The 24259-nt window shown below is 51.1% G+C and overlaps 1 protein-coding gene across 2 annotated transcripts in view; it reads right to left on the bottom strand.

Moving 5' to 3' along the window:
• LOC138516493 (uveal autoantigen with coiled-coil domains and ankyrin repeats-like) overlaps window positions 1-24259 on the bottom strand; it is a 523628-nt gene that overhangs the window by 163235 nt on the left and 336134 nt on the right. For both annotated transcript variants that reach the window (XM_069631668.1, XM_069631667.1), the window contains exon 9: window positions 4000-4098. In XM_069631668.1, the coding sequence (XP_069487769.1) occupies window positions 4000-4098 (99 nt within the window). The remainder of the gene's footprint in view (window positions 1-3999; window positions 4099-24259) is intronic.

Below are 24259 nucleotides of genomic sequence, written 5' to 3'. Positions count from 1 at the left end.
GTTTTATAATGTTCAGATGCATATCCCTCTCATCACACCATTACTGCTCCATTGCCCCAGTTTTGCCCAACTGACATGTGTTTTGTCCCATTTGTATACCGGCTCACCCTCAAGGCTCCTAGTAGTACCCCATTGACTGTAGTTTGTCCACATGTCACTCCATTACCCTACAACTGCCTGATTGCCCCCTAGCTAGCCCTCATATGCAAAGAGGCTACAAAAATGGCAAAGGCTGCACAATGCCCCATGCCACTCACATTGTGTCAGCTTTTGCCCGTGTAACTATCATTGCATTTGGTGAAGCCCATTCCCCCTGGTTTGCCCTACGTCTCTGAAATTACTCTGGTTTTGTCCCATATCAGTTTATTTTCCTCAATAACTAGCCTATTTCCCCCATGCCATTTTCAGTACCCCCTTTTTACACAGTACCATTCTCATTGTCCCGAGAACTGTCGCATTGTCCCCTGATCTGACCAAACGCCAATCTCATTTCCCCAAAACATCTCCATTGCCCCAATTCTGCTACTGTCACTCTCATGAATTAGGTCCCATGCCACTTAAAGTCTGTCAGAATGTCAATTTCTTCCTCTGAGTGCCAACATTCCACACCCATTGCCCTTATGTTTGTCCCATGCCACCCTCATTGCTCCTAGAACTTTTTCCACCCAAATTTACCCATGCACTCTAATTGCCGCTAGTTTAGCCCCATGTTATTGTCATTGTCCTCTATTGTCATTCTCATTGGCGCAGTAAACCCCCACTGCCACAGTTATACCCCACGTCTCCCTCATTACCCCCAAAACTATCTGAATGCACCAAATCGTACCCAGTACCCAGTCCTACCCTCCTTCCCCCAGTTTTCTCCATGTCACTTGCATCACCACATTATTGCCCCATGCCAACCAATGCCCACAAATCTATCCTAACATTTACAGACATAGACATAAAAACACAAAATATACATACACAAGTATGCTTTAGATTTACCCTTTTCTAATCAGCAGCCCAGGCTGACCCTCATGTTTCATCGTTCCGCTGCTCCCAGCTCTTGGCTGGATGGGTCTTCCTTCTATGCTTGGAAGCAGGGAGAAAGCTGTCAGTCACTGCTCTCCCTGTGTCCACCCTCCACTGCTACATAGCTTGCCTCACTGCAGCGTCACGATCACAGTCCTGGCTTGCACTCGTCTTTGAATGCAGGAGCTGTGAGAGTGAAGTGGGCCTTTGGGTTGTGTCTTGCCAGTGGTTACGCTAAAAGAAGCCCTGCACGCTCCTACGTGTGTGGCCTTGCAAACATCGCACTCCTACACATGGGAGCTTCTTGGCATGCTCTTACTGTAGCCACGGGTTGCTGCTGGCATTGCTGATTGATCCGAGACTGACTGCAGGAAGCGTTCTACGTGTCTGCCTCGGCCCTTCCATAATGCATGGTGTGGCACCACTCCACCACCATACAGACTACCACTGCTAACATACCTTCAAAAAAATTGGAATTCAGAGGAGAAAAAACGTTTTCAGTACAAGTGGCCAAACCCTTGAAAGAACACCAATTACAGATTTGAGTGTGTCAATTGATGGGGGAAAATGTCTATTTATAAATGTAACAGATTAGATTATTTTATGGACAGTATTTGAAATGATGAAATGATTGTGCGTGATTATCTGCCTAATTCATGGAATTATTTGCGTGAAAAACGCAGATTTGCGCGCCTTTCTCCCCGAAAATCCCATACTTCAAACAGGGATTTTCGGGAAGAAAGGCGCGAAAATCTGCGTTTTTAACGCAAATAATTCCATGGATCAGGCTGTATGTGTTTTATTTTTGTCAAATGTATAATTCTTTTTACATGTGTTAGTTTTTGTAAACTGATTGACGCAATTAAATAAAAAATAAAACATTCAGACAATTGCTAGAAATCTGGCTATGTGAAGGTTGGAGAGCTGCTACGATCTTTGTCTTGAGAAAGATAGGAGAACAGCATCCAATGTAAAGCATTCAATACATTATGCATATTGTACGTATAAACAAGTTCGACGGTACACCAAACAAATCAAAGTGCAGGAATAAAAACACGTTTCACGTATCGCCAAACCAAATCTCCCACCCTGGGACACGACAACTCTCTAACAACCAGTCTGCGCCGATGGTGCAGGTCCGAGACTACTTTTATTGCTCCTCTTGGACTTGATGTTGAGCTCCCTCGAGCATCCTGCTGCACAACTCGAGTTGGAGTTTGAGCATGGAGTCCGGACCACTCTCCCACTCCAGCACAGCACCCATCTTTCATCTTCACCTCTGCCTACTGGAACTGATAATCACCTTCCTGAATGCAGTTCAGTTGTGTATAACTTCAATTGGGGCTAAGCCCTCTGATTGCTATAGTCCTTCCTGGCAACAGGGAACCAGCTCTGCTAGATGTAAAACCTCAGTGTGGGCGTAAGAACAGGGCTTTAATGGGCCTCGGCTAACCGGAGCAGAGCTCCAGCAGTCTACAAAAAAGTGCTCCAGAGCCGGGACCAGCCGATGCCTCTCCTTTTTTTCAGATCAGAACTGATAACACCTGCAGGAAGAACTTTAACTGTGCAGCACCTTGATGAATGGGGTGCTTGCTGGGTGTTGGCTTCTCACTAAGAAACCCAAGGAGAGGCTGGGCTCTCCAGCCCTCCTTCTGTTTCTTAGTGAAAGGAGCTAACCCTCAGCCGGTAACCCTTTCACTCAAGGGATGTTGACCACCGCAGGCAGCCCTTTTACCACACGGCACCTTGAATGAAAGTTGCAGGGGGTTAGCACCTCTCATTAAGAAACCGAAGAAGAGCTGGGATGCACTGGTATCATATCTTTGGTGCGCCCGGCCTATCCTTGTGTTTCATAATCACAGGCTCTGACCCCTTACAAGCAGCCTGCCAGCCGGACTTAGAGCCCATGATTTTGAACAAAAAGAAGGGGCTGGGTGCACCAAAGTCATAATACAAAAGGCATAATACCAATGTGCTCCAGCTCTCCAGCTGGGAGCCATGCAATTTCCAGGCCCCCACTGTCCCCGTAGGCGAGGGGGGGGGCTTTAGTTAGGGGGCATGACCTGAGTACACCCAACCGTATGTAGGCCACACCCCCACTCCCCTTGAATCTGCCTCGTTCGTAAAGCATTGAATAGGAGGCAGAGAGCAGTGTGGCACACCAACTCTAGGAATGTCACCCAGGTGCAACCACTCTGGAGTACAAATCTCTATTGCAATATGTATTTGCTTAAGGGGGTGAGAGGTACACTCTGGTTCTCTACTTAGTTAGCAAAGCAGTCCAGTGATCTTCCCTCTTAACATGTTTGTGACAGTGCAATTTTCAGGTAGGGAGGTTTTTACCTATATGCAGTTCAGGTGTGTATGGTCAATGTCAGTATTAGCTAGGACTATTTGGCCGCAGAGAATCGCTTCCTCCTCATTATATAGACACAACAACCTCAGTTGGCGGGCTGGGGAAGATGGAATAGCCAACAGTGTGGCACTGTAAAGCCAGGCATATGTGGATCTCCATTGCAACATTTGCTTGCTAAAAGGCGTGGGGGGGCACTATGGTTCTCTTCTTAGCCAAGTAAGCCAGTGCTCCTCCATGCTAACATTTTGTCATGCCTGTACAATCTTCAGGGGGCCAGTCTTTGCTTGAATGCCTTTCAGGCGTGTACGGCTAATATCAGCTGCAGCTAAGATTTCAGTCCATACTGGTTGGTAGCAGGTGCTATGCCACCAGAAAGGATAGATATAATATAGATATAAATCAATATAATAAAGAATGCATGTTTACCAATTAAATATAGTACATGCCACACACTGAATTGTAATCTTTGGTTAATAATGGACCATTTCAAATTACTTTACTTTATTAATGTTTTAAAACACCTGATAGTCATTTCTTGCAATGGCAGAGTCTAATTCATCCATTCATCTTTGCATCACACAATGACCATGCACTGTATGACTACTTAACAAGCAAACATGTTTTCTTACCTGTACTGAATTGAAGATTAAGTTGAATCCTAAAGCCGCGCCCATGCTTTCCACGATGAACACTTCATTTGCTGCCTGCTTTGCCATCTCGTGTGTACTCTACAAACCAAGGAGCTATGATTATAGTGATTGGAATGACTAATGCAAACAGTAACATGAAGATCATTAAACTTTGTCAAGAAGCACAAACAAGTACTGGAAATACACAAATACACAAATACACAAGAGCACATCTACATGCCAGTCCATCCATTAATTTAAACAGTGCCCAAATGTTCACAGCTTCAGATCTCAAGCAGCACCAACCCATCAAGTTGCACTGTCTTGGAAGGGCAAGGTACTATACACAGAGCTAAAGCTGCCCTCGGAGGGCAACAGAGGACGCCCCCTTCCTCCCCTCACCATGGTGGATTCCCAGTTACAATGCATGGGTGGGTAAGGAGAAATGGTTTGGGAGATGCCCACAGAATCTTTCACTACTCTGTTGCCAGTTCGGGAGTGGGAGCCCAGGTGATGACAAGGTTTCCTTCAATGCCACTGTGCACTGCATGACTGATCACGGATGATTTGAGCATAGCATTCTCAAGTTGCAAGTTCTACACTGGATCAACTCCCAGCTTGGAGCTCCCCTCCACGCTGCATGATCTACAATTGATTACATACCAGTCAAACCAGCTGACACGGTCATTAAGCTTGCACTCTCCAAGGGTACGAGGACAATGCGCAGCCAAGGGGAGCATCAAAACCGACTGGACACTGAAACACGCCTCCTTCTGCACAGTAGATCAATTGCCTGATGCATTTATGCATGACCTCTGTCTTCCTCAAATTCAGGATAGAAAAGGGAAAGCTCCTATTGTCACAACCCTCGCCCACACCGGGCCACCGGATCACATGGTGATCAATGCATGTACACCTGCTGACCTTTACAAAGCATATTGGTTGTGCTTGACACCTCATACACACAATGACCATGCCCTCCGCTCTTTGTACTATTCCTGCTACCATATACATCATCTGTTGCGCTTTTGGTCAATTCTCGGGCTCAACAAATACCCACATTTAAACAGAATGATAAAAAAACATATCTGTGTCTTCAGATTCAATGACCCTCCATCGCCACCTCTCACAAGCAATATATCCATGCGTCTAGACACGATTCACTTCATACTGTGTGTCCACATGAAACCCATTGGGTGCCTGTGAGCCCTTTTCTAATCTGAAAAAGATTCTGATCCTGTGACGTACAGCGAGAAGTCTAAGCTTTTCTGTTTCATGATATGCTACATCTGTAAAAATAAGGTGATACCGGTGAGACATGTGTGGTGACGCGGCCCTGTTCAGTGGCCGATCCAACCTTCAATACAAAAGACAACACGAGGGTGACACACATTGATCATCAGCAATTCTCCTCCCTCCCCTGGAGATGTTCCTTACAAACAAATGTGCAAATGAGTTTTTAAGCACATTGTTGTGCAAAGCCCATCTACAGAATAAGTAGATTCATCTCTTGTGGTATTTTCTCAAAGTGGGGAGATGTTAAGAACAATGAAATGGAGCATTAGGTAGGTTGGCCAGCAAGTACATGCGTGTCCTTCGCAGCTTCTACTTATATTAGGTAAATGTATGACAGGCTGTTCGTTTAAATGTGGCTATTCCAACCGAGTGCTTTCAACCTGTCCTGTTGATGGCTAATGCTGGTGACCCCCAAACTCAAGTGCTCACAATAACAGCCATACCCACCTGACCGATTGGTAAGAAGAACTGACCATAGTATAACTGAGAGGCTTAGAAGAGCTGTCTGCCTTGAGGAGTGGGAATAGGGGCAGCAGGTGAGAAAGAGGAGACCGAAGGGATGGGGAATATGGTGCTAAGGATGGACTGTGAGGAGTGTGAAACTTAGAGGGAGAGGGATAGCGAACAGGAGGAGGACAGATCGTGAGGAAGTGTAACATTTCAGGGACAGCATTGTACGTCATTAGGGCTGGCAGATGAGATAACGGTCTTCCCCTTTGGTATGCCTGGTGCTACCCTGGCAATCCGCGGGTCAGAGCTCACTGGAGCAGTGATACAACAAAAAGCAAGCCCAGCTTGCACTGCAAGCAAGACCTTTTTACTTTCGGTGCTTCCAACCACTTGTCCTTACCCTCAAGTTTAAGGTGAAGAAAAGGCAAGGATGGGACCACCAAAGGTAGGGGTGGGGACGAGTGCCACTTGTCATTGGATGGCAGCACCTGGACATTTCAGGCTATACCTACCATTGGAGATTTTTTCTTGGCCCTACTGAGGCCTTTGAGGCTGGTTTGGTCTATGGTGGCAGCACATGGACATGTGAGGCTGTAACTCACCAAATAAACATAGTCTGTAATGTTGAACCGGTTACCAGTGGCGGCTGGTTAACTTTTTTTTATAGGAGGGGCGTAAATGTTTCCCCTGATTAGCCTGGAGTGACTGAGCATGGTGAGGGAGCCTGAACCAAGCAAGATGTTTCTTGAATCTGAAGAAAGTTTTAAAACATTGGGGTAGATTGTGCATTTTCAGCACACTTTCTGGTAAAAATGTGGTAAAAATCAACAGCTCGCAATGGGTTTTGCAGGGTAACACATAATGAGAACCAATAGATGCACGTCATCAACATTTTCCACCTCCTTGTCATATTGCCTTTGCATGTAATGTGTGCAAGTATAAAACATTTTCACGTTTCTATGCCCAAACATGTCCACAGAGACTGCACCAATACATGCCAGTATAACCATATAGGAACATACTCTGTTGGTTTACCAGTGGTGAATGCCATGCCACAGCAAGACAAGATGTCCAGAATGGACCCACCAAAGAGGGTAAGTACCATGTAGGAAATCGCATTACCCTTGATGCCCAGAAAAAATGCCATTCAACAGCAAAGCAATATGTCCATACTGGCCCCACCTATATGGGCCAGTACCAGTAGGAAGGAACTCTCATTATGCTTCCTTCCCGCTTGTTGCCCAGTAAAAAAACAATACCATGCCACTGTGAATAGTTGTCCAAACTGTGCACACCAGGTTTGGACAATTATTCATAAGACAAAGGTTACCTCACAAGTAAGTAATAGGACGAGGACGAGCAGAACTAGGTGTAATGAAGATGTCTGGTAAGTAATTCCAGCAATTACACACATACACCAGCATTCATACGGCATCATTAATTCTCCACTCACTCTCCATTCACACACGGCATACATTCTTCATTTACTCACATTCACCATTGCACTCAAACACTATCACATAAACACGTGCGCCCAAACAACATACACTCACTCATTCACGCATCCACTAACAAAAACTTGCATAAACGTACACACAAATACATTTTAAAAACATTCTTACTTGCTGCCCCACTCTGGCTTCTGGTCCACTCGGCCTCGCGATGAATGGCCTAAGGTCCTCGGGCACCCGCACAGCATACAAAGGGATCCGGGAAGCAGAGAGTGCTTCTTAGCTCCTTCCTGCTGCATAGCCGCGGTGGAGCAAGAGCGCTTTGCTCACAGCTCTCCTCGGGCCATTTGTGTGCATGGAGGCGCAAGAGTGCCCCTTTGCACATTAGAGCCTGCAGTACCCAAGCATGCATCCTCAAAAGGCCTGCAAGGATGGGAAGACAAAAAGCCCCAGTCGAGCACGGCCCATTGAGCATGAGCTGGGGTACTACTGATCTGTCAAAGGGAAACCAAGTTTCCATTTGTCAGCTCTGTTAAAGCCAGCACAGGAGTGCTCCCTCACCGTATTGCTGCAGCTGGGGGAAGAGCTCAGTGTTTTCACTGGGTTGTCTTGGCTCCTCGATAATCTTTACGGGTTGACGCCCCATCGCCCATTATGAATGAGCCACCCCTGATGTTTACCCTGGCAGCAGTGTCCAGGTTGTCCAAATGGGCCCCAGCGTGAGGTTTCTAGAACAGAGTCTGAGGAGGAGTAAAGCAGGGAACTGTGAAGTGGAGGAGGCTACAGACAAAGTTAACAGGAATTTTGGATGAAGCATCGGGTATCCAGGACAATGGGGCAGTTCCTGAATGTTTGCAGATTCAAATGGACTGATCTGCGCCATGTTGTGCAAGGAAGAGTAAGCCAATAATCGGGCACAAGATGCTAGAAGTGACCATAGCTTGGCGACCGAATATTGGTATCCAAAGCACAAAAGCGTTAGTAGGTGTTTGTTTGTTTGAGGGGCTGAAGATGTGTGCAAGCAGTCGCTTCCAACATGGATACCTGTTTGGGCATTGGAATGGATCTTGCTTGCAAATTGAACCACAGTAGGTCATTCTAAGAGTGGCAAACCTTAGGGTGTCAGAGACGATAAAGTCACGAGGTGATAGAGTAGAAAGATGAGTGAGAGAGGAAGCCTGGGAAGGACTGTATGAGGAGATAGAAAGGGGACCAGACATCTGCACTCCAAACCTCTTTCAGATAGTAACCATCTGATTCTATCAGATAGTAGACCCATCCTGGTGATGTATGTGTTGTCCTAGAAAGTAAGCTATGGGAAGTGAGTGAAATGTGAAGCGTGAACACATGTGGGACAAGTGAACCTACCTTAGAATGACATGCCATTGACATGAAAAAAAGCAAAATATGCATGGGCCCACAGACCCAAGCTTAAGAAAATATAGATATGAGGATTTCACTTCTCAAATGTAACATGCAGTTTAAACGACTATACATTGTGTGTGAAGCTATAACTGTCATAAGACGGCAGAATCTGCACTTAGGATTCTGCACTTGGCATAATATGGCAACATCTGGGCATGTGAGGTTGTATTTGGCATGAGGAGTCCACCTTACCTTTCAAGCTGGAGCAGACAGGGCGTGGCAGGAGGGTCAAGCCCACCCTCATTGACCTACGGCCAACAGCCCATTCTGACCAGAGCTCCGCTATGTTCTTAGTGGTTACTGACAGCTAATTAGGGTTCATGGTTACTTGTTTAAAGAGCAACACGTGTGTTCAACTTTATGATGGAACTGCAAGCATCATGCATGCTGTGCATAAAGTGAAGAGGCATGTTTGTGTTAAAAACGGGCTATAGGCAAGCATGTTCCGGCTATGTCTTGAAAGTAGTACAGCTTATCAGACGGGATTACGCGTTGTCCCATGGCCAGTGTAAATTAATCAGCCAGTCTATGCTTTTAGGCTAACATCATTTTGCATATTGGTATTTGTAGTGTTGTATTTATAAACTGCACATAAATGAAAAACCATATCACACTTGCTAACAATGACAAGACTCAAAGGTTTGAGAGCCCTGTTTCGGCATATATTTACAAACCAAGACTCTGAATGAAGCAGCTGGGTGAAAAAGTGGGCAATTGTCTGAATTACTATCTTTAGCCTGAATGGTAGTGCAGGCCCTGGTTATCTCGGGAGGATAGCTCAGGGGCAACATGTTCGCCTTGGAAGCAAGACGACACCGAAGAACACAGGTTCAATCCCTGGGTCCACACTTAGAAGCCTCTGGGTATTAAGCGCGTTAAAAATAACATATCATATTTTATCGACAGGGATATCACCCTAGAAAATGTGACCACATCACTCCCCCACCTTGCGTGAATGATATCCGGTAATATTACCCCCACACAAATGGTTGCCATACATATAGCCGCTGGGAAAAGGCTGTGGCGACATTATGTATGGTGACCATTTGTGAGGGGAGCGGGCTCGTCTTGGGGGAAAAACATTTTTCTTAAAAGTGGGTTTGCAGGTGTTTCCCCCATAGGTTCACAGTGATAATGTTGCGGCAATCCACAGCCTTTTTGCCGAGACTTTTTTGCCACACAACCTTTTTGCAGTGACATTATCCCATAGAACCGCGTGAACTACACTAGATTCACATACCCGTTAGGATCTGGTTCAAAGACATGTATTCCACCTACACAACAACCACAGCCAGTACACCAGACTACTTGGTGGCCAAACTAAGAGCATCGGGGGGCACAGGGTCATCTTGCAGTAAAACAATCACCAAACCGGAAACTAGCCTGGCCTGCAAGGAAAAAACTAGCAAACAGTCCTTTTCATGCAATGATCCCTCCTCCCGGACTCTATCCTGGTGGCAATTGGGGTGTGTCCAAGTCTCCTTCAGTTTAGGAAAGAAATGGAGACCTAGCTCTTTCAGCACTGCCTTGGTGTCGTCTAGAGTCCAGCTATCTTGTTCTCTCTACCAATGTGTAGCTCTATGACCTGTACATTAATCCAGTGTTCTCGACGGTTCTATGTCATTTCATCGTCAGGCATTTCAAAAGTCTGCAATTTAAACGTGTTTGACAGTTTATCACGTTTTGGGGGGGTCCCCCGACCCAATCCCCCCTCCTGCACCTATTTTTACCTATGTCCAACCCCCCCCAACCACTTATCTGCCCTTTCCCACCCCCCCTAAAAAAATTCAATGAACTGTCAAACACGTTTGAACTGCAGGCTTTGTAATGCCGGTCCAGATAAGCCCTATAGAAATAGAATAACAATAATAGGAATAATGAGCAATGCAGCACTGTACAAACAAAAGGGGAGACAGAAAACAACAAATGCCAGGGGAGCCTGGGGAGGTGAGGCCAGTTACTAGGGCAGCACTGTACAAACAAAAGGGGAGACAGAAAACAACAAATGCCAGGGGAGCCTGGGGAGGTGAGGCCAGTTACTAGGGCAGCACTGTACAAACAAAAGGGGAGACAGAAAACGACAAATGCCAGGGGAGCCTGGGGAGGTGAGGCCAGTTACTAGGGCAGCACTGTACAAACAAAAGGGGAGACAGAAAACAACAAATGCCAGGGGAGCCTGGGGAGGTGAGGCCAGTTACTAGGGCAGCACTGTACAAACAAAAGGGGAGACAGAAAACAACAAATGCCAGGGGAGCCTGGGGAGGTGAGGCCAGTTACTAGGGCAGCACTGTACAAACAAAAGGGGAGACAGAAAACGACAAATGCCAGGGGAGCCTGGGGAGGTGAGGCCAGTTACTAGGGCAGCACTGTACAAACAAAAGGGGAGACAGAAAACAACAAATGCCAGGGGAGCCTGGGGAGGTGAGGCCAGATACTAGGGCAGCACTGTACAAACAAAAGGGGAGACAGAAAACAACAAATGCCAGGGGAGCCTGGGGAGGTGAGGCCAGTTACTAGGGCAGCACTGTACAAACAAAAGGGGAGACAGAAAACAACAAATGCCAGGGGAGCCTGGGGAGGTGAGGCCAGTTACTAGGGCAGCACTGTACAAACAAAAGGGGAGACAGAAAACAACAAATGCCAGGGGAGCCTGGGGAGGTGAGGCCAGTTACTAGGGCAGCACTGTACAAACAAAAGGGGAGACAGAAAACAACAAATGCCAGGGGAGCCTGGGGAGGTGAGGCCAGTTACTAGGGCAGCACTGTACAAACAAAAGGGGAGACAGAAAACGACAAATGCCAGGGGAGCCTGGAGAGGTGAGGCCAGTTACTAGGGCAGCACTGTACAAACAAAAGGGGAGACAGAAAACGACAAATGCCAGGGGAGCCTGGAGAGGTGAGGCCAGTTACTAGGGTTCATCCCAAGAGACCAGGTTCAAATGTATGTAGATGAGCAGAGATGTTCATGGCACCTGCATGCATAGATTCCATTTCTGGCTTTCCATCTGTACGTAGTCGATGAAATAAGTATCATTATGTTGGGCAAAGTAACATTTGACGTTTACAGTATAATGAAGATAGCATATATAAGAAAGCACTAAGGAAGCACTACAGTTACATAAATGTGTAACAAAAGTCTGGCTACAAAATTGCAACAGTGTAAGGTCGTTTCCCTGCACATCCTTTAGCCTTTGAGTTTACACGAGTTTACACGTACAGCTTTGTTGTCAGTTCTATGGTAACGAGGTTAAGAATTGTATTTTCTTCTTTTCTTTGTCCACGGCCAAGGCGATATTTATTTAAAAAAAGCATAGCAACTGAAATCAAATTTGAAAGAACTGATCACCTGAAAATCTCAATTTCACATGGAAAAATAAAATCCATTGGATAATTGCATAGCAACCGTCTTAATGACATAGCAACGGCAGGCAGAGCACTTGTTTGATGCCTTTTTGAAGAATACACATTTTAAAAATAGCACACCTGCGTGTGAGGGCTGGTTGCTTATAAAGGGCTCAATTTTAACTGTATACATATAAAACTTTATTGCATCTTTTCGTTGTTAGGCGACTCTTATAAAGTGTTCATCGCGGCTATCTTGCCAGTCTTTGTTTATATGGCGTGAAGGTTTCACTTAAGAGCCACCGGCGCAGTTTACTGTCTGTTGATATAGTGTGGCGCGCACTTAGAGTAAAACGGGAAGCGCGAGGACGCCTGGGATTCTATTTCCGGCTCCAGGATGTAAACACGGAGCGATATCATTGGAAAGGTTGATGCCGGGGTTGCTAGAGTGCAGGCCAAGCTGTCAAGAGTCTCGTCTTGTGAATCATTATGAGAGATTGAGCCCGATTCACGCAAATGCCATGAACTGATCACCACTGATTTGCACATTCTAGCCGATGCCGGGTGCACGATGCCTGAGGCCAGAGCAAATCTTGAGATGACAGCCATAAAGGTTTGCCCAAGTGGATTTGAGAGGTGCTCCAGGGATGCCCAGGCAGTGGGAAGCAGGTGTAAGGCAGCAGGTGCACGCCTGAGAAACTAACAGGCATCTCTTGATCTGCTCCAGTGTCCATACTTTATATTATACTGCTACCGTAGTTCAGATGGCACTTTAGGCTACCAATCTTAAAGTTTCTGCCTACGTTATCATTAAAGACATTGAAATCAGTGTGCTTAGATCCAGGCTTCGGGGACAACCAGGTAGAGTGCACCTGGGAGACCTGACTAATATTTTCTTTTTTCAAGCTGTTCAAGGTAATCTTGCAATGTTCCATATGTTTCTTGTAAGTCTGTGTGGGGGGGACTTATGAACCGTGAACCTAGCTGAAAGCAAACGAGCACCTTATATAGGGGACTTCTTCAATCAACATCATAACTTTTACCCTTTACAGAGGTGTATAGAAACTGGTTGTGCAATGGTCGCACGGCATTTGTTTTCTTAAAACATCTGGCTACATTGAGTGCTGTCAGTTCCCAATAAACAGAGATGTAGGAGATGACCCGTTGAACCCCCGATTGGTTTCTGGTCCGGCCAGCGCCTTTTGTCAAACATTTAGGGTACAATTATGAAAAGTTACAGGCGGGGCATTGCCAGGCGCCGGATGCAAACCTGGGCGTAGAACATACACAGCATCACCATCATGTCAAATAAGCCAAGGACGCATGTGCAAGTTTCGGGTGTGTACAAAACCAAGTATTGCGTTTTTCTTTCTGCAATATTTGGCTCCAGGTATGTGCAGGAACTCATATGAATGCACTTTACTTACCTAACATCAAGGTGATGTTTTGTTTGTGCTTTCTCATGCACCAAGGGACGGTCTGCGTCCAGCTCTTCCATTGTGCCAACCATAAACTTTGTTTAATTCTGGCCTTAGTGGGTTTTGTGTATATGGCAATCCTTCAACGCATCGTAAGCCCCACTCCCCCGCACCACACAAGACTTAGTATTGATGGAGTTTTCTTTTTTTTCCTTTTACCACTTTATAATTTTGATAGAAAAAGATACAAGAGAAAGGTGGATGGCGTTTTCTAGACATACCAAAAAGCTGCAACCACAGGTTTTGTAGACTATATTGTAAAGACGATGAGGATGAAATGCGTATGTGGCTGCCTGTATCATTGAGAGAAGTTGGTCTTGGGTTACTAAAGCTATGAATCAAATAGTGCTGCTCTATGAAACAATGGGGGTCATTACGACCCTGGAGGTAGCCATGCCGCTATTTGCGTCATGGCTAACCCCCATTCCGGGTACCGGATCCGGGTTCTTGGAATGGGGAAATACCGAGCCATTCCAAAATTGGAGGGCCCAGTATTTCCCCATTCCAGGAACCCAGACCCTGTACATCCCGATTCCCATTCGAGCCCCCATAGTGCTCAATGGGAATGGGGAGGATGCTAACATCGGACCCGTTAATGACGGGCCCGTTGTTTGCATCCTGGTCTGCTTGCGGGATCCGCTAAGGACGCCTGGCAAAACCAGGCGTCCTTAGTGGGTCCCGCGTGGAGACCTCGTAATGAGGCGGTAGGGGGTTAACGGGGCCGGCAGCTCTACCGGTCCTGTTAACCCCCTACCGCCAGGGTCGTGATGACCCCCAATGTTAGGCAGAATTATATGCAGTTCTCTTTGGGAACACCACACACAATTAAGACTACAAGTGACAGCACAAATTCACCTTTGGTACAAGCTTCTACTGCACAGTAAAAGTGGTAGCGATGGCTGAGCAGCCAGACTTATCTCAAGAGCAAGTGAGCAGTATCAATAGTTACACAAAGGACAGCAATTACTATGATTCAAACAAACACTGACTGAAGGTTTCTGAGTATAAGAATATACATTTATTTACACATCAGTTGTATAACATTTCACTAAAGTAAAGCAGTTCAGAAATCACACTCTTAATACACCACACCACTCCCAATAGTTTCCAGACAAGTTAAGCTCACAAAATGAAGTGCGAGCTAAATGGCACTCTAGAAAGTTAAAAAGGGAGGGAAAGACAAAGTTAGGCAGAAATTGAGCAACACCAACAGTTAAGTAAGCAAGGCAATCTAGAAAGAGAAACTACAGTGATGGAACCAAATCAAAAAGGCTTAGGGCCAAAGTCAATAGGACAAAAGTCTTTTGCTCAAGATCACACAGTTCGGGGTAGTTCGCGGTTAAGTCTTTGCCAAGAGTTCTGGACGAAGTTGGTCGGCAGAAAAGTTAGTTTAAAGAGTAGAGAAGGATAAGCCCTCGGATTGGAGAAAGATTTCACACGCTTTCGCCACGGCTGGACGAAGCGAACAACCAGATTTGCACAGTACCTTTAAATGGAGAAGAGCTGTAGCTGAGACAGACATTCCTGGCAGTTTCTGCAGGCTCACGGTTCCTGAAGCGACTGTCGGACTGACATGAAGTAGGAATACTGGAGGGTCCTGCACTGCCCAGGGAAGAAACCAGTAGCAGAGCAAAGCAACAAAATAAAAGGTGCGCTCCTTAAATCCTTAAAACCCAAGCAGGGTCCGACCTTACTGGCTATCTGGCCCACTGTAACTCTGTACAGTGAATTCGACCAGAGGAGGGAGTCCTGGCTTGTAGTTTGGGTGAACTGGTTGGTCCCACCAGCTCAGGGGAAGAAGATTCCTGGAGTATCTTCTCTGCCGTTTTAGTTTGAAGATTCGGACCTGCAGCAGGGCTTCACCGGGCAGTTCAGTCGTGGTAGGGGTCCTCTTCCATCAGCTCCTCGTCGGTTCTTTCGTTCCAGTGGCGACTCTGCCTTTCCAGACCCAGAGACCTGCTTTTTATGCAGTTTTCCCCCATTCACACAGCCTGGCCGACAATCACACAGCAAGGTGTCTGTCCCGGCTGGTCTACACCAGGCGTTAAGGTCGGGTCCCGCAAAGGGACCTCGTAGTAAGGCGGTAAGGGTTAGCGATCACCGGTACCCTTACCAGTGACCGTTAACCCTTACTGCCTTCCATGTAATGAGGCCCATATTCTTTCAGCAGAGGTGACCAACCCAGCACATGCCGAACCCCAAAAGCAGAGGAATGCCAGCATTCTAAGGAATGGCTCAGTCTGGGCTGGATGTGGGTAGCATTGCCAGGGCACTCCTAGAATCATCCATTCAAGCAAGGAATGGTTTAGTGCCCCTGTCGGAGATTATTCCACATAGCAATTCCTTACTACTATTGAAAAAATGTGGCATAGCCTGGGAAAGCTTACATGCTACAGTGAAACACTGCCCTGCGTAGCGGGGTAAGTTTCGGATTAAGGATGGCAGTTCTGCCAGGTTGCAGAACACACGTGCCTCTGTTCACTTTAAGAACCTTAAAAAGAGTTTCTAGTCCTAAAATGTATTCTTTTCAACATCCCTCCAGCTAGACGTTCCCTTCCACCAATGTGCCTTGATTACAAAGGCGGGTAACCTCCAATTCTCTCCCAAATTTCCACCATTGGTGATTCCCATTGTTGACCATTAATGTTTAGAACAAGAGACATGGGTGGTTCTGAGCCTTCGAAGTCTGGACATTTTCTAGGCCCCCTTTATGCATGCACATCCATTAGGGGCTGGCGGCAGCCTTTTGACAGGTGGTGCACGTGCACACCAAAGAATGTAAGGGGTGCAAATCAGTGGGCTGCCATGAGATTACCGGCTGGCCTCTTTGCCTTGGCAGTTTGATGGGTGTTGAAAAGACACACAGAGCACCTCTTAAGCCAGTGGCCAGTGCTAAGCTTTTCTGTAATCATCCGAATACCACACCTCCCCTAATGCTCTGTGCTGCAGTTCCCTTACTGCATTTCAGGGTAGGTGCAGGGTGACCGAGTCACTGTGAGCCGGTCCCTGATGTGGTATGGGTCCAGGGTGGGCTACGGTACAAGTACGACTGTTCTCCTTTCAGGCAGCCGACCCAACCCTGTCACCCCACCCATAAGCAGAGGGGAGTGAGAACAAGAGGCAGGATAGAAGAAAACTGAGACAGAGAAGGCCGGGAGACACATAGGCAAATGTGGAAGAAATACAAAGCAATTTCTATATTTTTAAAGGTGGATCCAAATTAAACATTTGTCCACCTATCCAATGAATAACCACTGACCTCTTCTCACACCCGAAATCCCTGCTACAGGTATACCCCTGCCCACACCAGAACCCCTGCTGGCGGCCTACCTCTGCCCACATAAGAATCCCTGCTTCAGGCCTACATCTGCTCAAATCAGAATCTCTAATGCAGGCCTGCCCTGCTGCCCACATCAGAATCTCTGCTGAAGGCCCTCCTTTGCCCACACTAGACTCTCTGCTACAGGGCTACCTCTACTCATATTGACCAGCCTAGAACCGCCAGGCCTAACTCTTCCCATATTTGTTCAGCCTTCAACCTACACAGCCTAGCTTCAACTGAATAGCATATTTTCGGTCCACCCAGAGCACCTTGCTCCCCACCTACCCATTTCTGAGTATCCATAGTGCACCTTTTGTCAACCTTGCACAATACTTGCCATCCCATGCCTGAGGGCTCTTCCCTCCTGTCTCTTTTTGCATACTACATGCCCATTCCTGAAAGACACCCATGACAACCTCCATGCTCCTGTCTCCACAGGCCCATCCATTCCTGACAAGAGTTCAAGCTCCCCGGGAAACATTCTGGCCAACATCTGTGAGCACCCCACCCCCCGCAGTCAATTCACACACTACGAGTCCATACCTGGGACCCGTCCCTACCCGCTCTCACCTAAAACATTATCGGCCAATACAAGGAGCTACCTCAATACACCTGGCACATTGCTAATATATATATAATATATATATATATATTCAGTGAAAAATCTTTGTTAAAGGGACGTTATGGTTAAGTTGCGCTACTAAAAACCTATGAAATTCAGTGAAAAAACTTTGTCAAAGGGACGTTGTGGTTCCAGTTTAAACCGAAAAACCCTTGAAATTCGCCAGTTATGGTAAGCTAAGCAACCACAACTCGCGCCACCACCGTGCACTGCTAAGACTAACACCCAGGACATCAAAGATGACATCACAAATGATGGCCACCATGGAAAGGGAAGGCGGGGGTATAAAGAGAACACAACAGAGCATGAGCAGGGGGTGGGGGGGAACAGGGGAGACACATGGGCATGAGCGGGGGGTGAGAGGGAACAGGGCAAAAACGGGGCATGAGCAGGGGGCGGGGGGGAAAGGAAGGAAACACGGGGCATGAGCGGGGGTGGGGGAACACGAGAGAGACACGGGGCATGAGCAGCGGGTGGGGGGAACAGGGGAGACACGGGGCATGAGCGGGGGTGGGGAGGAACACGAGCGAGACACGGGGTATGAGCGGGATGTGGGGAGGAACACGAGGGAGGCACGGGGCATGAGCGATGAGCGGGGGTGGGAGGGAGCAGGGGAGACACGGGGCATGAGCGGGGGTGGGGGAAACAGGGCGCACACAGGGCATGAGCAGGGGGTGGGGGGAACAGGGCACACACGGGGCATGGAGACACAGGGCATGAGCGGGGGGTCGGGGGAACACGAGGGAGACATGGGGCATGAGCGGAGGGTGGGGGCAACAGGAGACACACGGGGCATGAGTGGGGGGTGAGGGGGTACACGAGGGAGACACATGGCATGAGCGGGGGTGGGGGGAACAGGGCACATGGGGCATGCGCAGGGGGTGGGGGGAACAGGGCGCACATGGCGCATGAGCGGGGGTGGGGGAACAGGGAGCACACGGGGCATGAGCGGGGGGTGGGGGGAACACGAGGGGGACACGGGGCATGAGCGGGAGGGGGTGGGGGGTAACATGAGGGAAACACGAGGCATGAGCAGGGGTGGGGGGTAACAAGGGAGACACGGGGGATGAGCTGGGGGTGGGGGGTAACACAAGGGAGACACGGGGCATGAGCGGGGGGTTGGGGGAACAGGGCACACGGGGCATGAGCGGGGGCTGGGGGGGAACACGGCACACACGGGGCCTGAGCGGGGGGTGGGGGAACAGGGCACACACGGGGCATGAGCAGGGGCTGGGGGAATAGGGCACACACGGGGCATGAGCGGGGGTGGGGGGACGGGGCATGAGCAGGGGTGGGGGAACGGGGCATGAGCGGGGGTGGGGGAACGGGGCACACACGGGGCATGAGCGGGGCTGGGGGGGAAGGAGAGAGACAAGGGGCATGAGAGGGGGGTGGGGGGAGCACGAGGGAGACACGGGGCATGAGCGGGGGTGGGGGCAACAGGAGACACACGGGGCATGAGCGGGGGGTGAGGGGATACCCAAGGGAGACACGGGGCATGAGCGGGGGTGGGGGGAACAGGGCACATGGGGCATGAGCGGGGGTGGGGGCAACAGGGCACACATGGGGCATGAGCGGGGGTGGGGGAACAGGGCGCACATGGGGTATGAGCAGGGGTGGGGGAACAGGGCGCACACGGGGCATGAGCGAGGGGTGGGGGGAACATGAGGGGGACACAGGGCATGAGCGGGAGGTGGTGGGGGGTAACATGAGGGAAACACGAGGCATGAGCAGGTTGTGGGGGGTAACAAGGGAGACACGGGGGATGAGCTGGGGGTGGGGGGTAACACAAGGGAGACATGGGGCATGAGCGGGGGATTGGGGGAACAGGGCACACGGGGCATGAGCGGGGGGTGGGGGAACAGGGCACACACGGGGCATGAGCAGGGGCTGGGGGAATAGGGCACACACGGGACATGAGCTGGGGTGGGGGGACGGGGCATGAGCGGGGGTGGGGGAACGGGGCATGAGCGGGGGTGGGGGAACGGGGCACACACGGGGCATGAGCGGGGGTGGGGGGAAGGAGAGAGACAAGGGGCATGAGAGGGGGGTGGGGGGAGCACGAGGGAGACACGGGGCATGAGCGGGGGTGGGGGCAACAGGAGACACACGGGGCATGAGCGGGGGGTGAGGGGATACCCAAGGGAGACACGGGCATGAGCGGGGGTGGGGGGAACAGGGCACATGGGGCATGAGCGGGGGTGGGGCAACAGGGCACACATGGGGCATGAGCGGGGGTGGGGGAACAGGGCGCACATGGGGCATGAGCAGGGGTGGGGCAACAGGGCGTGCACACGGGGCATGAGCGGGGGGTGGGGGGAAAGGAGAGAGACACGGGGCATAAGCGGAAGGGAGTGCGGGGTAACACGAGGGAAACACGAGGCATGAGCGGGGGTGGGGGTAACACAAGGGAGACACAGGGATGAGCGGGGGGTGGGGGTAACAGGAGGGAGACACGGGCCATGAGCAGGGGGTGGGGGGGGTGCGGGGGTAACACAAGGGAGACTCGGGGCATGAGCGGGAGGTGGGGGTAACACAAGGGAGACACAGGGCATGAGCGGGGGCTGGGGGTAATACAAGGGAGGCACGGGGCATGAGCTGGGGGTGGGGGTAACACAAGGGAGACACGGGGCATGAGCGGGGGTGAGGGGTAACACAAGGGAGACACGGGGCATGGGCGGGGGTGGGGGGGTAACAGGGGAGACAGGTCATAAGCGGGGGATGGGATGGAACAGGGGATACACGGGGCATGAGCGGGGAGTGGGGGGAAGGGGAGAGACACACGGGGCATGAGCGGGGGGTGGGGGGCAAGGGGTGAGACGCACGGGGCATGAGCGGGGGGTGGCGGAGGGGAGAGACACACGGGGCATGAGCGGGGGGGTGTGGGGAAAGGAGGGGGACACGCAGGGCATGAGCGGGGGATGGAGGGGAAGGGGAGAGAGACACAGGGCATGAGCAGGGGTGGGGGGAAGGGGAGAGACACGGGGCATGAGCGGGGGTGGGGGTAAAGGGGAGGGAGACACAGGGCATGAGTGGGGGGTGGGGGGAAGGGGAGAGAGACTCAGGCATCAGCGGGGGTTGGGGTGAAGGGGAGAGACACACGGGGCATGAGCGGGGGGTTGGGGTGAAGGGGAGAGACAAACAGGGGCGGGGGGAAGGGCAGAGAGACACGGGGCATGAGCGGGGGGTGAGGGGGAAGGGGAGAGAGACACGAGACATGTGCGGGGGTTGGGGGGAAGGGGAGAGCGACACCGGGCATGAGCGGGGGGAAGGAGAGAGAGACACTGGGCATGAGCGGGGGGTGGGGGGAAGGGGAGAGAGACACGGGGCCTGAGCGGGGGGTGGGGGGAAGGGGAGAGAGACACAGGGCATGAGCGGGGGGTGGGGGGAAGGGGAGAGAGACACGGGGCATGAGCGGGGGGTGGGGGAAGGGGAGAGAGACACGGGGCATGAGCGGGGGTGGGGGGAAGGGGAGAGAGACACGGGCATGATTGGGGGTGGGGAGGGAAGGGGAGAGAGACACAGGGCATGAGCAGGGGGTGGGGGGTAACAGGGAAGACAGGGCATGGGTGGGGGTAACACAAGGGAGACACGGGACATGAGCGGGGGGTGGTGGGGTAACACAAGGGAGACACGGGGCATGAGCTGGGGTGGGGGTAACACAAGGGAGACACGGGGCATGAGCGGGGGGTGGGGGTAACAGGGGAGAGAGACACAGGGGATGATTGGGGGATGGGGGAAAGGGGAGAGAGACACAGGGCATGAGCGGGGGGTGGGGGAAGGGGAGAGAGACACGGGGCATGAGCGGGGGGTGGGGGGAAAGGGAGAGAGACACAGGGCATGAGCGGGGGGTGGGGGGAAGGGGAGAGAGACACGGGCATGATTGGGGGGTGTGGGGGAAGGGGAGAGAGACACGGGGCATGAGCGGGGGGTGGGGGGTAACAGGGGAGACAGGGCATGGGTGGGGGTAACACAAAGGAGACACGGGGCATGAGCAGGGGGTGGAGGGGTAACACAAGGGAGACACGGGGCATGAGCTGGGGTGGGGGTAACACAAGGGAGACACGGGGCATGAGCGGGGGTGGGGGGTAACAGGGGAGACAGGTCATGAGCGGGGGGTGGGGAGGAACAGGGGAGACGAGACACAGGGCATGAGCGAGGGGTGGGGGGGAAGGGGAGAGACACACGGGGCATGAGCGGGGGGTGGGGAAGGGGTGAGACACACGGGGCATGAGCGGGGGGTGGGAGGATAGGGGTGAGACACACGGGGCATGAGCGGGGGGGTGGGGGAAGGGGAGAGACACACGGGGCATGAGCAGGGGATGGGGGAAGGGGAGAGACACACGGGGCATGAGCGGGGGGTGGGGGGAAGGGGAGAGACACGGGGGATGAGCGGTGGGTGGGGGGGAAGGGGTAGAGAGACTCGGGGCATGAGCGGGGGGTGGGGGGAAGGGGAGGGAGACACGGGGCATGAGCGGGGGGTGGGGGGAAGGGGAGAGAGACACAGGCATGAGCGGGGGTGGGGGGTAACAGGGGAGACAGGGCATGGGTGGGGGTAACACAAGGGAGAGACGGGGCATGAGCGGGGGTGGGGGGGAAGGGGAGAGACACGGAGAATGAGCGGGGGTGGGGGAAGGGGAGAGAGACACGGGGCATGAGCGAGGGGAAGGGGAGGGAGACACGGGGCATGAGCGGTGGGTGGGGGGGAAGGGGTGATACACACGGGGCATGAGCGGGGGGTGGGGGAGGGGAGCGACACACAGTGCATGAGCGGGGGAGTGGGGGGAAAGGAGGGAGACACACGGGGCATGAGCAGGGGGTGGGGGGTAAGGGGAGGGGAGAGACACACGGGGCATGAGCGGGGGTTGGGGGGAAGGGGAGAGAGACATGGGGCATGAGCGGGGGTGGGGGGAAGGGGAGAGACACGGGGCATGTGCGGGGGGTGGGGGGAAGGGGAGAGACACACAGGGCATGAGCGGGGGGTAGGGGGAAGGGGAGAGAGACACGGGGCATGAGCGGGGGTGGAGGGGGAAGGGGAGAGAGACACGGGGCATGAGTGGGGGGTGGGGGGAAGGGGAGAGAGACACAGGGCATGAGCAGGGGATGGGGAAGGGGTGAGAGACACGAGCATGAGCGGGGGGTGGGGGGAAGGGGAGAGAGACACGGGGCATGAGCGGGGGGTGGGGGGAAGGGGAGAGAGAGACAGGGCATGAGCGGGGGGTGGGGGGAAGGGGAGAGAGACACGGGCATGAGCGGGGGTGGGGGTGGGGGGGAAGGGGAGAGACACACAGGGCATGAGCAGGAGGTGGGGGGAAGGTGAGAGACACACGGCGCAAGAGCGGGGGGTGGAGGGGGAGGGGAGAGACACACGGGGCATGAGCGGGGGGGTGGGGGGAAGGGGAGAGACACATGGGGCATGAGCGGGGGGAACAGGGGGTGGGAGGAACACACGGAGAATCAGTGAGGGGGGGAACATGGGAGACATGGGCCATGAGCGGGGGGTGGGGGGAACAAGAGAGAGACACGAGGGCCTGTGCCTCACCGCCTTTTCGTGGCCGATGCAGGGCTGATGCAGAGCCGACGCAGCCCACATCTACACTGTGCAGGCAGCAGATCCCGCGCCGATAAACAAAGATGGCGGCCGTCTCTGAAAATAGACGCACTGCGCGCTTCGCGGCAGCCAATAGAAAAGCACGTCAGATGTTCGCGGACATCACGCAAGCTGCTTGCCCAATCACCGTCCTGTCCGCGGCGCGAACAGGGAAGTGTGTCCGTGAAGCGAACACAGATTTCACTAATTTTTTTTTACCTACTTTTTGGTCATTTAAAAAAAAACTACTGGACGGATTTTCACCAAATTTGCAAAAGCACGCTTTCGGGACCAAGCCGCTGCTCCTGGTGCAAATTTGGTGAAAATCTGTTCAGCGGTTTGGGCTGTAGGCGAGAGCAAAACATTTTTCCCATTCAGTCTATGGGAAAAAAAAAGTTTTGGAACCCCCCTATAACATTGCCCCCCCTGGACGAATCCTCACCAAACTTTGCAAATTAAACCAGAGTGAGCCATATACGTTTTTTGCAAAGTTTGGTGAGGATTCGTCCAGGGGGAGTGAAGTTATAAGCTGCCCAAAAAGTTCTCTTCCTATGGAAACAGCAACTTAACCATAAATACATGGCCACTACCGTGGCCATGTAATATATATATATATATATATATATATATATATATATATATATATATATATATATATATATATATATATAAAAGGGACTTTGAACACAAGTGCAAAGTCAATGGAGAGCACTCCAGCCAGCAATTTAGTGCGTAATGTGTACACCAAACATCCGAGTCAGAAAAACAAATGTTCCAGGTAAAACATAATCCTTTAAGAAATGAAGAAATGTCAGGGACAAAGAGAGATAGGCGAAAAACAACGCGTTTCGCAGCTAACCTGCCGCTTGATCACGTTCAGGGAATAAACACAGAAAAGGGGACTTAAAAACTAGTACAATCTCTATGGTTCCAGTTTAAAGAAAGTCATGCCTAAACAAACTGTCTGTTGGCAAAAGCCAGCCATCTTTAAACATTGCACACACCATAGTTTGAACAGTACACATTTCAGATTAATATCTGCATTAAAAGAAACATGGACATTAGTATAATTGTCAATACCTGTGTCACATTATTTAAACAATACGGGGAGGAAAAGGTAAATTATCCAACCATGATATTTTAAATATCAGAAATGTTTGTTTACCTCTACATCTGGCATAAAATGTGTATTAAACTGGGGCTATAAAATCAATTTCTCGGGATCATCTTACATGCTACCCCGCCCAAACCTGAGATGCCCCAGGAATTGCTCTCTTCCTCTAGT

This window comes from Ambystoma mexicanum, chromosome 6q (genome assembly GCF_040938575.1).
Source record: "Ambystoma mexicanum isolate Mex_15411 chromosome 6q, UKY_AmexF1_1, whole genome shotgun sequence".
NCBI lineage: Eukaryota > Metazoa > Chordata > Amphibia > Caudata > Ambystomatidae > Ambystoma > Ambystoma mexicanum.
This window is presented reverse-complemented; position numbering and strand designations above follow the sequence as displayed.